At 36.1% G+C, this 16,083-nt stretch overlaps 1 protein-coding gene across 2 annotated transcripts in view; it reads left to right on the top strand.

Moving 5' to 3' along the window:
* The window catches only part of SEC23A (Sec23 homolog A, coat complex II component), a 73,091-nt gene extending 58,524 nt beyond the window's left edge, over positions 1-14,567 (top strand). For both annotated transcript variants that reach the window (XM_030813757.1, XM_030813758.1), the window contains exons 16-20: positions 857-1,018; positions 3,633-3,719; positions 5,615-5,770; positions 7,395-7,460; positions 13,159-14,567. In XM_030813757.1, coding sequence (XP_030669617.1) covers positions 857-1,018; positions 3,633-3,719; positions 5,615-5,770; positions 7,395-7,460; positions 13,159-13,248 — 561 coding nt within the window. In that variant the 3' untranslated portion in view covers positions 13,249-14,567. The remainder of the gene's footprint in view (positions 1-856; positions 1,019-3,632; positions 3,720-5,614; positions 5,771-7,394; positions 7,461-13,158) is intronic.
* The last annotated feature ends 1,516 nt before the right edge of the window (positions 14,568-16,083 follow it).

The following is a 16,083-nucleotide window of genomic DNA, read 5'->3' as shown; positions in this document are numbered from 1 at the left end:
ATTACAAGCATGAGCCACCATGCCCAGCCAAGAGGCTTAATTGACTCACAGTTCCACATGGCTGGGGAGGACTCAGAATCATGGCGGAAAGCGAAGGGGAAGCAAGACACATCTTACGTGGCAGCAGGCAAGAGAGCATGTGCAGGGGAACTCCCATTTATAAAACCATCAGATCTCCTGAGACTTACTACCACGAGAACAGTATGGGGGAAACTGCCCCCTGACATGATTCAGTTCTCTCCACCTTGCGCTGCCTTGACAAGTAAACTTGAATTGACAATTCAAGGTGAGATTTGGGTGGGGACATAGCCAAATCCTATCAGCCATATAAAAAGTAGAAAATCTGTAATTTATTTTTATGTCTTCTTAGAATCTTCGGTGTTGGTAATGAGTAGTAATAAAAAAGCCCAAAGATATGGTCAGAGGAGTGAGGATTAAAAACAAAGAATGGTCATAGTTTACTACCTGGCATCAGCCTCTGAATAACTTAGATTTGCACAAGGGGTTTTTGTCTTTTTGATTTTTTTCCTTTTAAATACAAAGTCTTGTTATGCTGCCTAGACTGGTCTCCAACTCCTGGGCCTCAAGCCATCCCGGAGTGTTGGGATTACAGGTGTGAGCCACCATGCCCGGCCATCCTTTTCTTACTTCAACTTAAAAAATTTTTTTTCTTGTAGAATTTTATTTTTAGGCAGCTGATAAATTTTGTGAATAGGATTCCTTTCTGAGGGAAACATGTTATAATAACATGTTTTGTTATGTTGTTAATAGTTTGTAATCAAATGTTTTTGCTAATAGTAAACACCTGTTGTAATATTAAAATCAGTAACAACTATCTCACATGTTTATCTTACAGTTTATGTTTCATTTAAGAAGATCTTCTTTCCTGCAAGTTTTTAACAATAGTCCTGATGAGAGTTCATATTATCGTCACCATTTTATGCGTCAAGATCTGACTCAGTCTCTAATTATGATTCAGCCTATCCTGTATGCATATTCTTTTAGTGGACCACCAGAGGTAAGAGGGACAGAAAAAAATAAATTGGTATTGTTACTGCAATGTGTGGCATGAAAAAAGTGAAAATAACTAAAAAAATACATATAGTTACTAAATATAAGAATTTAACTAAAAGAATGGACATCTCAACCTATTTATGTATTCACTTAAAATATTTATGAATGTTTACTATATGCTAGATACCATGTAGGCTATATTAGAAGGTTGTTAAATTTTTTTTTTAAAGGAGATGGAAGAGACTTTAAGATCATTTTGTCCAGCCACTTGGTTAATCAAATCCTCCAAAGCATATGATTATTCTTTATGTCTTTAACAATGTCCAGAAGTGATTATGGTTTGTAGACTGTAGCTTATTCCAGAGTTTAGTGTCTGTGACAGTTATGGCATTCTGTCTAAACAAAGTCTCTTGTTTTAATCTCATTTTCCTTTGTTTTTTTGAGAACATAAAAAAATAGTTGATTATAAAGACATATGCTTAGAAGATTGATAAAGTTATCCATTTAACCTTCTTAGCAGACTGTCCCACTTATTTTAACCTGTTACCAAATGAACCATTTTTCCATTCTGTAGTTAAAATGGTCTGTTTTACTACTTAAAAGTGTGTAGTTACTGTATTTGAAAATACTTTAGTAAGGTCACTATAAAGAGAATATTTACAATATCTATTGATTAATGATCCCTCATGATGCTATTATTCAGTTTTGTAAAATAATGGGTAAAATATTTTATTTCGTTACAATTTTTTTTTGTAATTGGTCAAATAGTTTCTATTTTTCTAGGAAAAATATATTTTTAACATGTTGGTTTGGCTATATCTATTTTGGCCTTGTATTCTTTGAATCAGGAATATTTTAGAAGTAACTTTTTTTTCTTCTGAGTAAGAACGGACATTGTAGACATCTGAAAAATGTAGAATGGTGTTTAGAAGAAAATTGGAATCCCACTATCCCTAGTGCCTGCTCCTATTAAATTTCAACCTTTTCATTTAATCCATGAATCTTATCAGCTTCACTTTCTTAGGGTTTCGCTTTTGGAGTCATCTTCTTTCTGTTCTATATAATTACTTTCTGTCCATCTGGATCATTCTTATTAATTAACATAGAAACCATAACAACACTCATGTTTATAACAAACGGACAAAACACCCCCACCATGACCCATGCTTTCTCTAACTGCCACCCCATTTCTCTGCTCCTGGTGAGAATTGAACTCAAAAAAGTTATTTGTTGTTTATACTTTTTCGCCTCACATTGTCTTCTCAACCTATGTAAGTAAGACTTTTGTCCCTAACATTATATTGAAATGGCTCTTATAAAGACCACCAATGTCCTACATCTCACCAGAGCTCTCAACAGTATTTACCTAGTCCTCACTAGTACTCAGCTCTTGAAAACCTTTTGCCCTAGGCTTCTGTGACACCTACTATACCTTCCTGGTTTTCCTTACTCACTCACCATTCTTTCTCCGTCTTTTGCTAGCTTTTCTCTTTCAGACCTCTTAAGTGTTGACATGCTTAAGGGATCAATCTTCTGGCTTTCCCTGTCTTCCCTCTCAGTGATATAGTCTAATCCCATTGCTTTAATTACCATCTTTGTGCATGTGACACCGAAGTTTATGTCATCAATTCAGGGCACTCCCTTTCATTTCATATGCAGAACTATTTTCCCATGTGCTCCGAATTTGCTCTATCCCAGGCCTTTCCCCTTTCATTTCATATGCAGAGCTATTTTCCCATGTGCTCCGAATTTGCTCTATCCCAGGCCACTCCCTTTCATTTCATATGCAGAACTATTTTCCCATGTGCTTCGAATTCGCTCTATCCCAGGCCTTTCCCCTTTCATTTCATATGCAGAACTATTTTCCCATGTGCTCCGAATTCGCTCTATCCCAGGCCTTTCCCCTTTCATTTCATATGCAGAACTATTTTCCCATGTGCTCCGAATTCGCTCTATCCCAGGCCACTCCCTTTCATTTCATATGCGGAACTATTTTCCCATGTGCCCCGAAGTCGCTCTATCCCAGGCCTTTCCCCATTTACGCTTAGGAGTTATCCATGAATTCTTCTTGACTTGACTCTAGTTTTAAATTGTTTGTCACCTCAGCTTAAAGGGATTCCTTAAAAAATTAAAATATACTGTAAGAATTCATAATAGCAAGGGATTTTAAGTAATAAAATATAAATTTCAAATTTAGGCCATGTGTGGTGGCCTAAATTTCAAAGTTCGTGCTGAGCCTGTAATCTCAGCCGTTGGGAGGCTGAGGCAGGAGGATCACTTCAGCCCAGGAATTTGAGACCAGCCTAGGAAGCATAGTGAGACCCCATCTCTACAAAAAAAAAATGAAAAAATTAGCTGGACATGGTGTTACACACCTGTAGTCCCAGCTACTCGGGGGTCTGAGCTGGGAGGATTGCTGGAGCCTGGGAGTTTGAGGCTGCAGTGAGCTGAGATCGTGCCACTGCACACCAGCCTAGGTGACAGAGCAAGACCCTTCTCCAAAAAAATAAATAAATAAATAAAAGAAACTTGGAAAATAACCTGGAAACATCTATCTTATATTATTAAGTAGTTTATTTTTCCTTTTTCCTCATTTCTCATTGTTTTCTTTATGTTAGCCGGTTCTTCTTGATAGCAGTAGCATTCTTGCAGATCGTATTCTTCTCATGGACACATTCTTCCAGATTTTGATTTATCATGGTGAGGTAAGATTTCAATAGCATTTAAAGCTATGCATGTAAAGTCTTTTTACTTGGAAAGGTTTTCTTACGTCTTATTGTATGGCTAGTGTTTCATCTATGATAAACTTTGATTTCCATTTTTATAAAATAGTAAAACATGATGCTGCCTACTATAAGGTTTTAGGCTTCGATTGCAGTTGACCCATATGTGATTATTTTATTAATTTGTCCACACACAATTGGATTTTGCACAAAGCATAGTGCTGTGAAAGTAAGAACACTGACTGTACATAGACAAATGGCACTTCTGGGTTTTACCTGAAAACATTAAGAGGGGAAAAGTCAGCCTTTGTCAGTGGGCAGGCTTTCCTTTTATGTTGTGCAATCATTATAAGTTATTATTAAGTGTTCTACATGATCTTGAAAACTCATTTAAAGCATACTTGAATTAAAATTTGTAACTTGGCTTAATTGGAATGGTAAATGATTACAGAGAGCAGAAGATTTTAGTAGCTATTAAACTTTAATCCAGGTATTTAGCAGACCTTGATTCATTCCTGCAGTTACTCATTCAGCCGATTGTTAAGTGCTTCCTCTGGATTCTTTGGAAGATATAGATGTGTTCTTTTTTCACAGATCTGCTCTCAGACTTACAGTCTAATGTTTTAGTAACTTCTGCAGATTTATTTTTTCAGTTGCTTTGATTGTAAATGATTTTAGATTTGCACTGTGGCTGGGTATGGTGGCTCACGCCTCTAATTACAGCACTTTGGGAAGCCAAGGCAGGAGGATTACTTGAGCCCAAGAGTTCAGGACTAACCTGGGCATCATAGTGAGACCCGTCTCTATAAAAAAGTTTTTAAAAAAGATTTGTACTGTAATAGTAAAGACATTACTCAAAATATTCTTTGAAGTAGTACTACCCAGGACTTTTTTTTTTTTTTTTTTTTAAGACTCAGTCTTGCTCTTTCGCCCAGGCTGGAGTGCAGTGGCGCTATCTTGGCTCACTGCAGCCTCTGCCTCCCAGGTTCCAGCGATTCTCCTGCCTCAGTCTCCTGGGTAGCTGGGATTACAGGCGCACGCCACCACGCCCAGTTAATTTCTGCATTTTAGTAGAGACACGTTTTCACCATGTTGGCCAGGCTGGTCTCAAACTCCTGACCTCAGGTGATCCGCCTGCCTTGGCCTCCCGAAGTGCTGGGATTATAGGCATGAGCCATCACGCCCGACCTACCCAGGACTTTTAAAATATTTAATTATTATTATTGTAAATTATTTTTAATTGATACCAGTTTCTAATGGCCTTTACTTGTTAAGAACAATACCTGTTTTAACTTCTTGCCTTTGTTAAAAAAAAAACAAACCTTTAATACTGACAGGGCTTTTTTTTTTTTTTTTGCTTTTTGTTTGTTTTATGGTGATTTTTACTTTTTCAAGTAGCTTGTTAAAGGAGAAATCAGAAATGCACATGATTGTTTTATACAGAGGTATAAAGCTATAAAAGAATGTGTTGACTGATTCAGCTAACTTAGAAAATAATCCACACATAAGTTTTTAGATGATTTAATTACATGGTTTTTAGAGCTACTTACCTATGGATTGATTCAATTGCTTTCACATATCATAAGCTTAGGTAGATAGCTTTTAGCTAACATTCATTTGATAAGCATAATGTTTTAAAAATTTTCTGACTTATGTAAGTATTCTTTCATTTTACTTTTAAAGGAGAAGAAATATTCTAATTTTACATTTATTAAGAATATTTTCTCACTGAAATTGTAACTTCTAAAAAATTGAGATAAATGGAATAATGGTTTATAATTTTTTTAGTTTCTAAAGATTATTTTCTTTGGAAAAATCTCAAGATGTTTGGATGGGCAAGAAATTTAAAGTAATTTCTTTAATTGTTTTAAAATCAGACCATAGCACAGTGGCGGAAGTCAGGATACCAGGACATGCCTGAATATGAAAATTTCCGCCACCTTCTGCAAGCCCCAGTGGATGATGCACAGGAAATTCTTCACTCCAGATTTCCAATGCCAAGATACATTGACACTGAACATGGAGGCAGCCAGGTAAGTAGTGTTAATTTGTTTGTGTGTTTGTTTGTTGTTAGGTTTGCAGTGAGGTGTACCTACTTGCCTTCTGATTTTAATAGATTGCTTCATAAAGCAGACAGAAAGGTAAGGAGATAGGAGGGGAAGGTATCGGTGCTTACTTTTTGCATTAGCTTTTGAGAGCAAAGCAGTAAGATTATTGACTAGTTGCCTAAACCTGGCACTTTCCATCATCTTCTGTCTCTAGCCTAGCTTCCTGAACAGGGCCAGGATGGCATTGTGGTGGTATACTAGCTTTGGTTGAACAAGAAAATGTGAGCAGCTTGGAAAGTAATATACTTTTCTTAAAGCCGTTTATTTACTGTTAAAGTCTATGAATATGACATTTGTGGTAACTTACATTTTTTCATTGTCTTCATTCTATCATTCCAATTTTCTAGAAAATAAAATTTTATGTAATAGGAAAACACTGTGGTGTTATGAAAAGGTTTTGTGGTTTTTAGGATTTTGAGGATACATATACATTAGATACATATACATACATACACAGTTGCTTTGAGACCTTCAGAAGGCTAAGTTAGGTTCCTTAACATACTCTCATAAAATACTTCTTACTTCTCTTTTGTAATTCTTATAAGAGTTATAATTAATTATAAGTTGCTATTAATTTGTTTTACATGCTCTTTGAAGGCAGGGACTATGCTTTGTATTCCCTAGTGCCTAGTACAGTATTATAAAATAGGTAGCAAATATCAGTAACTGTTACTCAGAAATGATAATTACTATTAGTTTTACTGTATTTATATTAGTTATTTCATATTGAGAATTTGCAAAGTACTTCTGCATGCCTTATCTTATTTGATCCTCATAAGAATTCTAGTGTTATTTTCATTTAACAGATAATAAAACTGAGATCTAGGTTACTTATGGCCAAGGTAACACAGTAAATACAGGAGTGGGATTTGAGTCCTGGTACTCCAGGGCCAGTGCTCTTCACTGTTAGGTTAAACTGATTCCTTAGAGAGTAGAAAAAGATTTTGTATGATACTAAATTTTGAAAGATGTTACTGTCTATGTGCTTCCATTATGAATTAAAAATCTTACTGGTTCTTTCATTGATGTCTCACTATGTGTATTACCATTTTCCTCTTTTATTCTGGTTATTATTTTCATGATGATAAGCCATAGTGGGTAGAAGGATGAAATGTTGTATCACTTGTCTCATAGAATCACCTGTGGTTTAAGAAAGCTTAAGGGTCATTATTTCAAGCAAAAGAACATACAGATTTTCATGGCTTTTGTTTTTATCATTATTTGGGATTTTGAGCTTCTGACCGAGTGTTTAGTAATTTTACACTAACCTTGTCATAATTGTTGCACACATAATTTTTATATGCTGAGTTTTGGACTCAACAATGTATTTGTTATTTTGGATGTGTGATTTGGAGAGAAGAGGTGCATTTATTATTTATTTGTAACATATAGTGACCTATACATTTCAAAGTTTAATCTTCTAAAAATTAATAAAATTAATTTTACCAACATATACTAAATAAAACTGATTTTGCATGATATAATTATTCAGCTGATATTGACCGAAACCATTTTTGATGGATAATGTTATTTCTTCTTTGCTTTCAAGGCCCGTTTCCTCCTTTCAAAAGTCAACCCTTCACAGACTCATAATAATATGTATGCCTGGGGGCAGGTAAGTTTAAATAGCAGGTCTTGGAAATTATTTCTTTGTGTATTTATTATTTGTTATTTTAGTGAAAGCTACATTTTTTTCCTGTGTATTTAGTAATGATTTCTATTGGAAAAGTAATATAAAAATGAGAGTAGAAAACAGAATTAATATTTGGTGACACCATAGGAAAAAAGTGATCCTATCAAATAGATTCCAAGTTTAGCACTATACCCTTGAGACAAAAAGCAATAAAGTGTGTAAGATAGGAAGTGGTGACTCAAGTTTAATGCTAGGTTGTGAACCACAAAAGGCCACAATAAGCCAAGAGAGGCCAGGGATCGTAGTAGAGCAGGAGGGGCAGGAACCCTGCAAATCATTACTGATATAGTTTAATTTGGTAAAAGTCCTGCTGGGTGTGGTGGCTCATGCCTGTAATCCCAGCTGCTCAAGATGCTGAGGCAGGAGGATCACTTGAGGCCAGGAGTTTGAGACCAGCCTGGGCAACATAGCAAGACTCCATCTCTTAAAAAAAAAAAGTATTAACCTCTTGGTATAACATATCAACATTTATTGAGTATCCAGTATGTTTAGGACTTTGTATTGGCTCTTTAGGGTGCAGTTATTACCCACGCCTTTGAAGAGCTTGTAGTCTAATATTAGAGATAACATACATACCTAAGTAAATTAGAAGGCAGAATGGGATATTTGGTCTTAAAAAGCTATAAAGTATTACAAAGGTTAGAAGAGGAAGATGGAAAGAGGTCACATGGTGGTAGCAGGAAGAGGGTGTGTAATCGGAAGAGAGCTCAGAAAAAAGAAACATTTCATTTAAGGAATGGTTATTTCAGTAATTGGAAATTGCATGAGGAAGGGAAATCTAGGTAGAGAATAGTATGGGCTAAGATAAAAGACTACATGTAGAGCTGACTAGAAGAACATAAAACGGAAATGTGTTGTACAACTAAATTGTGGAGGATCTTGAATGTCAGGTTGAGGAGTGAGAAGTTGAGTATTTATCTGGTAAGTAATGGAGAGTCATTGAAGGTGGACAGAGGGGCAGATTTGAGTCTTAGTGTAGTTGAATCTTAAGATTAAATGGAAGCAGTCTGTAGGTTGAAAGTATATTTATGAAAATAATCCAAGTGAGAGGGAGTAAAGGCAAGATAGTGAAAGGAATAGAGTTGGGAGATATTTCAAAAGTAGACTCAATAGGACTTGATTAGAAGTTGCAGGAAAGTAATTATTCCAGGGCATGGCAACTATGCATAAAATCTGAATTCTGATTGGATCCTGGATTAGAGGGAGAGAATAGCTATAAAGAACATAATTGGGATAATTTGTGAGATTTGAATATAGATCATATATCAGATAACTAGTACAGAATTATTAAATTTCTTGAGGGTGATAATGGTGTGGTTATGTAGGAGATTCTTCTTGATCTTAGGAGATACATCCTGAAGTATTTAGGGATAAAATATCATGATGGCTTCAACTTCCAGAAGTTATTCGACAAAAAGAAGAAAAAAGGAAAAATAATGTAGAAACATAAAGCGTACGTGGCAAAATGTTAACAGTCAGTCAGTGTAGGTATGCTATATGGGTGTTCATTGTACTTCTCTCTCAACTTTAATGTAGTCTTGAATTTTTAAAAAACAGATGAGGGGAAACAGGGTATTTTGGGGTTTTGAGCCTGAGTGACTAGGAAAACATGTGTCAATAAATGGGAGAGTGGAGAGAAATTGTTTGGTTTAGACACTGAGTTTGAGGTACTATCTAGAAGGCCTTATTGAGCCACAATAAGATGACCATATTGATTATGGCCATGTTGAGTGGGCTGTTGGCAATTTGGGTTTGATGGTCAGGGCAAGAATGAGAAAGGTGATACTTAAAGTCGTCACAGTAAATGCTTGTCTGAAGAGAGAGTAAAGAGGTAAAGGAGAGATGAGACAAAAACTTCAAGGGAGTGCACGTGGTAGGAGTGTTTAGTGAATTATCAGAGAGGCAGAATGAAAAGAATAGTGTGTCATAAAAGGTGACTTTATAGAAGGAAGAAGAAGGAGGTAACAAACTGACATGCTGCAGACAGTTGAAGGGGGATACAGAGTGAGAAAAGGTGCTTGGAGGTTTTTCGTGGCCTTCTGTAAGCGGCTTTAGTATGGTGGTTGAGTAAGAAGATAAATTTATAAGGAATTAGTGGGTGGCAAAGAAGCGGAGGTCGAAAGTATAAATGATTCTTTTGCAAATTTAACCTGAGGATGAGCAGTAGGATAGGCAGATGATTGTTATTACGGTAAGGGCACAGAACTTATATGGAGACCAAGCATAGGAAAGACACAAAAGAACAGATACTTAAGATCCTCAGGAAACAATATGATCATAAGCAGTATATGGAGGTTAAGCATTGGTAAGGAGGCAGGACACTTAATTTCTGCAAAAGCAAAAGGTAAGAAGGGTGAAGACAGAAGTTTTTTAGGTGGAGTGAAAACTCACTTTGGATAATTGCCTGTTTCTTTTCAATAATATGAGATTATTTAGGAGTGAAAAATGCTGGAGTTAAGGGCCAAAAAAACTAGAAAAGATTAAAAACAGTTCTAAAGAATACAAAAATCAACTGAAGATTGATAAAAGACTTTTGTGGCAGTGGTGAGGGCCTATTTTATTTACTAAAAATATCTAGAGCATGCTTCCATAATGTTCTTTTTTTTTTTTTTGAGACGGAGTCTTGCTCTGTTGCCAGGCTGGAGTGTAGTGATGCGATCTCGACTCGCTGCACCCTCTGCCTCCTGGATTCAAGCGATTCTCCTGCCTCAGCCTCCCGAGTAGCTGGGACTACAGGCGCACACCACCATACTCAGCTCATTTTTTTTGTATTTGTAGTAGAGACGGAGTTTCACCATGTTGGCCAGGATGGTCTCGATCTTCTGATCTCATGATCTGCCTACCTCGGCCTCCCAAAGTGCTGGGATTACTGGTGTGAGCCACTGCGCCTGGGAATATCCATGAATAGATTTTAATTGTTTCATGAGGGCGGAACCCTTATGACCCAGTCACCTCTTAAAGGCCCCACCTTTATACTGCCACATTGGGGATTTTCAAAATGAGTTTTGGAAGGGACAGTTATTCAAACCAATAGCACTGTCCTGCAATTGCATGATTGAATTTATGTAATATCCCTGTCCTGTCGTCCCTTTTTCCACCTCCATTTTTTATGGCATGCTCCTGTTAGATTATTAATTACTTGAGGCAATAACTGTCATTTTCATTTTTGATTTTCCACAGGACCTTAAACATAGCATATATTGAATACAATAGATCTGGACAGGAGAGAGCAGAGATTAGAATATTGGAAATCTGTGGAGGTGGCTAGGAGTTAAGCGTTTTTGTAATATAGATAAATAAATTGAATCCCAGGTCCAAAAGTTCTAAAAGGTGGGGAGGTTATAAAAATCAATCTTGGAAGGGTGGAAGGCTGGTAATGGAAAATGCAGACTCTGCAAGTTACTTGACTTCTCTTTGTTTTCACTTCCTTGTCTATAGAGTTTAATAAAATGTGCTTGAAATGGACAGTAATACTCAGTAAATGTTAGCTATTAGTTTTCACTATTATCAGTGGAAAAAAGTCACTTCTTATATTTAACATGGGAAAGGAAACCTATTTTAAACTCTGAAGTGTAATTGTTACTGCCTGGAAGTAGGGGCATTACAGGCATAAATAAGAGTGCTCAGGTCTTTCTTAAGATTTTTATGAGTAATGATGTTAATATTTCAATAATCATAATATCTAATAAATTGAATCTACTATGTTTTAGTCACTATGCTTTTAGTGTACTCTCATTTAATTAACTTTTATAAGGTGGATACTAGTAATCCTATATTTCATGAGAGAAAATTGAGGCTCATATAGATTAAGTATTTTATGCAAGATCATGTAGCTAAACTGTGGCAGGGTCTAGATTTTAACCAAGGTCTGTCTAACTCCAGACTCTGAATTTTTAATCAAGTTAATTTGATGATTGCATTTAAGGGAAATAACAGTAACCAAGAATTTTACTAAAAATTAATGGACTCTAATAGCTTACAGGATTTTTTGGGGGTCAGAAATCAAGGACCCTATGATAAGTATTATCCATGAACGGCCGTAAGAGGGCACCACTGCAACACTTCTGTGATGGTGCTGGAGGCCTGTGTTGCGGTAGTGCCTCATATACTAAGTAATGTAAAGCTTGTACCTTTCTGCCTAATCCTGGATATATTGTAAATAGAAAAAGGGTCCATTTGGGAAGTTGAGATCAGCTAACTGCTAATTTTTTATAAAATCGAATTGAGCATTGGTATTTATCATTTCAAGCAGGAGCTCTGTGGTATATAAATTAGGAAATCCATGTATTTTGTCTTGACTAGGAGAAATGGCTCTGAGATTGGGTGACTTGAGATGGAAAACATTGTAAAATAAAAATAAAATCAGGCATAGTTACAGGAAGAAAAAAGTAAGAGCCATGAGGTTGTTACTGGTTTAGGTTACAGTTTTGAGACTTGTGCTTCTCTGTGTTAGCTATGCATATAGAATAAAGAAAAGTATTTCATTGTTATAGATTTTTGAACAGGAGGAACAATAAAAATAGCTAAAACATGTTGTATGTTACTGTGTGTACTAGGTACTGTTCTGTTTGCTTTATAGAATTTAACTCATTTAATCATTACAACAACCTGTGTAAGATAGGTCCTCTTATTATCCTTGTTTTACACATGGGGAAACTAAGACATAGTTTAAGTAACTTCTTCAGTCATGTGGGTAGGAAGTGGCAGAGCCAGAATTTGAGCCTAGGCATTCTGGCTGCAGACTCTATGGCCTTAATCCCAGTAAGGGATTGCCTCCCTTCATTATCAGATCTTTCAAGTTCTTTTGAATAAACATATGATAAAATTGATTTCCCTTTATTCAGGAGAGGTTATGGCATATTTGTGGCTATGCCAGACTAGAATCACAGGAGCTGTAAGTTCTCATCTCACATTTGCCATTAATTTGCTGAAATTACTTAATTTCCCTGTTTTGGACTTTGAATATTTATAATTAATAAGGACTTGAGTATAAGAAGAAAAATTTAAAATTCAGATTAAAAATCTTCTAGAAATACCTTCTCTTGCTGAAGTAAAATTTCATTGTTAATGGACTGTGTTACCAAGATCATTCTGTCAACACAGTTTTTATTAAAATGGAAAATAGGAATTTTCCCTAACTCTTGTTAATTACTTGGAACCTATAGAAATCAATTAAAATGACCTGAAAACTTGAGAAGCATAGTTTATGTAAAAAATGATATTATGAGTTTGCTTCTTTATAGCTGGGATTTCTCTTAAAATGCTAGGGAGAAAGGGTCTGGAGGTCAGGCTTTCTTTTAAAGCCCCAAGCCTCTAATTACACTGTTAGTCTTTGTGGTGACTAGCGGCCATCCTGATTCATCTCATCTCATAGCATAAACTCCTGTGTGATCCCATCAGCCTATGAATAAAAACACTCTTATTATCAGGGAATTCTAAGGATGTAGAGTCTCCCTCCCAGGAACCAGGGACGGAGGCCAGTTAGATTCTTTTTATTTAATAGGACCATAGACATTGTTCTATTTCAAATGATTTCCTTGTCTATTTTAAACATTTGTGTATAAATTCCATGATATCACCCTATGTTTTAATCATAACAAATAATCTTTTTTTCCTCTAGGAGTCTGGAGCACCTATTCTTACAGATGATGTTAGTTTACAAGTATTTATGGATCACTTGAAGAAACTTGCTGTGTCCAGTGCTGCTTGAAGTGCTAAACATGTTAAAGACACTTAAGAAGATGAAATAATATTCAAATTTCATTTTTTCCTTTTTCCATTTATCTGTGGAAACCAACAGATATTGCTCTATATTTTTTGTATCAGTATGGTTTGAGACAACATATGGAAAATGTTCACATTTGTAGATTAAGCTGGAATTATAATGAGAGCAATAAGAACAAATTTATTTTGCTTACCACAGTGTTATAACTGGTTCTAGAAATTTGAAGTCTTTATAACTTAATTATGTTTAATAAAAATAGAGTCTGCCTTGTACTACAGATGTAACTCATTTGTATATTGCAGACAGACCCAAAGTGGCACTGAATTTCCTTGCTCACCTTTTAAAAACTTGTTCCTTAATTTTAGCCAGAAAGCGAAAAAACAATAGTAATGATAAATGTGAACATTTTTGCTTATTCATTGAATATTTTTCTGTAATTTTCAGCACTTATATGTACACTTTTCCTGTACTTACTAGGTTAAGACAGATTTATTTTTATGATTTGTTTAGGAATTATTTGATTTTATAATGGTAATTTTCATGATGATAATGTTTTTGGTTATTTGGAAAGATAGTTTAGAGATGAAAGGTTTTTTTGGGTAACAATCCCGCAGCGGACAATAAATGTGAAATTTCCACAAAATACCCAACTTATGTGACTAAACCCAATAGTTTTTTTAAAAGGGAAGATAGAAAATAAATCGTTTTGTTGGAGTGCATTTTAGTAAGTCGTTGCAGTAAAATGACTGTTGTAACTACTAAACCAAATTTAGTTTTCACAGCATGGTTTTGTTGTTTTCCCCTTGTTTTTCTGAGGTAAATTTTACATTATATCCTTCAGTATTTTAACACTATTTTGGCAGTTTACACATTACTTTTTGTTTTTCCTTCCTTTTTGTGAAATGTATTAAGTTGTGGTTCTTATTGAAACAGTATTATATAATGTTTGCTTAATTATATCATGTGATGCTCAGTTCTATTTTGATTTATTCATTAGTATTCGCTTTTACCTTTAAAGTTTACTTGTAGCAAATATGTTTACATTGATAAAGCCAGATATGTTTTGACAATGAAATTTACATATCAAGTACTGCAAATAAAAGGTGGTGCTATGATATATGCTTAGGAGGACAGTTTTAATGACTGTACTTGCATGAACACAATCATATGATGGTAAAACAGAAACTTAAGAAAAGATTGTTTATATGTTATGTTCAATTAGCTTAAATAAGTTGCTTTGTTATATTTTATTTGAATTGAACTATGCTAGGCCTAAATGCCAATAAAATATACTTTTCACTGTTTTTCTGGCTATTTTGAAATCTAGTAAAACCTGAGAAGCCTAATGTAATATTAGAGTATTTAAAATCATTAGATTTAAAAGCTACTCATTTAAAAAATAACAACTTTAAGATACAATTCACACATCATACACTTCACCCACTTAAAATGCACAATTCAATAGTTTTGAGTATTTTTGTGAAGTTATGTAACCACATCACCACAATCAATTTTAGAGTATTTTTTATCACTCCCAATAGTTACTCATTTTTGTTGTAAGGCTAGTGTGTTTTTAAAAAGAGATAGAAGTTCGTGTAGTTTTTTGTTGTTGTTCAAGACAGAGTCTTGCTCTGTTGCCCAGGCTGGAGTGCAGTGGCACTATCTCGGCTCACTGCAGCCTCCACCTTCTGGATTCAAGCTATTCTCCTACCTCAGCCTCCCGAGTAGCTGGGATTATAGGCGCCTGCCACCACACCCAGCTAAGTTTTGTATTTTTAGTAGAGATAGGGTTTCCCCGTGTTGGCCAGGCTGGTCTTGAACTCCTGACCTCAAGCAATCCACCTGCCTCAGCCTCCCAAAGTGCTAGGATTACAGGTGTGAGCCACTGCGCCCGGCGAAGTTCACGTATTTTGAATTGAGGAAAGACATGGTAATGATGACACCTGTTTAATTTGCTTGGCCTCTTAAATTATGTTCTTAAGTGTTGTGCCATTGTTTCTTGTCTTGGTACTTAGCCCTAAACTGTCCTCTACTTCTAAATCAATTACAGCTGAATTTAGGGATAAGCATGAACAAATATACCCTTTTAGTTTACCATTTAAAAGCAATCACCTGGGATCATTTTTGTGTATAATGTATCTATTTCTAAATTATCATCTACTTACATAGACTGTTGAATGCTTAGCCCTGTCTTAGTTCTTTTGCGCTACTAGAACAAAATACCCGAGACTGGGTAATTTATAAACAATGGAAATTTATTTCTCACAGTTCTGGAGGTGCACCATAGAGTTGGTGTGTGGTGATGGCTCTGTGCTTTGTAGGTGGCACCTTCTATGCGTCTTCACGTGCTGGAAAGAGGGAGGTGAACAAGCTTCCACAGGCACCTTTTGTAAAAGCACTAATCCCATTCATGAGGGTGTACCCCTCATGCTCTAATCACTTCTTAAAGGCCCCACTGATCTGGGAGGGAGGCAGAGAAGTGCTAGGAAGGGAAGGGCATGGTCTTTGGCTAGGGCTTCACCCTCAGGCCTGTGCCCACAGACCTAGGTGAAGACTGGTATTCCTGCCCAAATGTTGCATTTCCCAAGACCACCCTGGCCCACCATAGCCCCATCCTGTGCTTATAAAAACCCCAAGACCCTAGCAGGCACACGCATGCAGCTGGACATCAAGAGGAATGCACTGGCGGAAAAACACAAAAGCAGCAGGACGTCAAGAGGGGCATGCCGGCAGAAGAGCACACCGGGAGACTCCAGTAGACCCTGGCAGGCCAACCAGTGGAACGACACGGAGTTTGGTTGGGGCGGCCAGAGGAGGGCC

Source organism: Nomascus leucogenys, chromosome 1a (genome assembly GCF_006542625.1).
Source record: "Nomascus leucogenys isolate Asia chromosome 1a, Asia_NLE_v1, whole genome shotgun sequence".
Lineage (NCBI taxonomy): Eukaryota > Metazoa > Chordata > Mammalia > Primates > Hylobatidae > Nomascus > Nomascus leucogenys.
The sequence above is the reverse complement of the archived record's forward strand: the minus strand, read 5'-3'. Positions and strand labels throughout refer to the sequence as shown.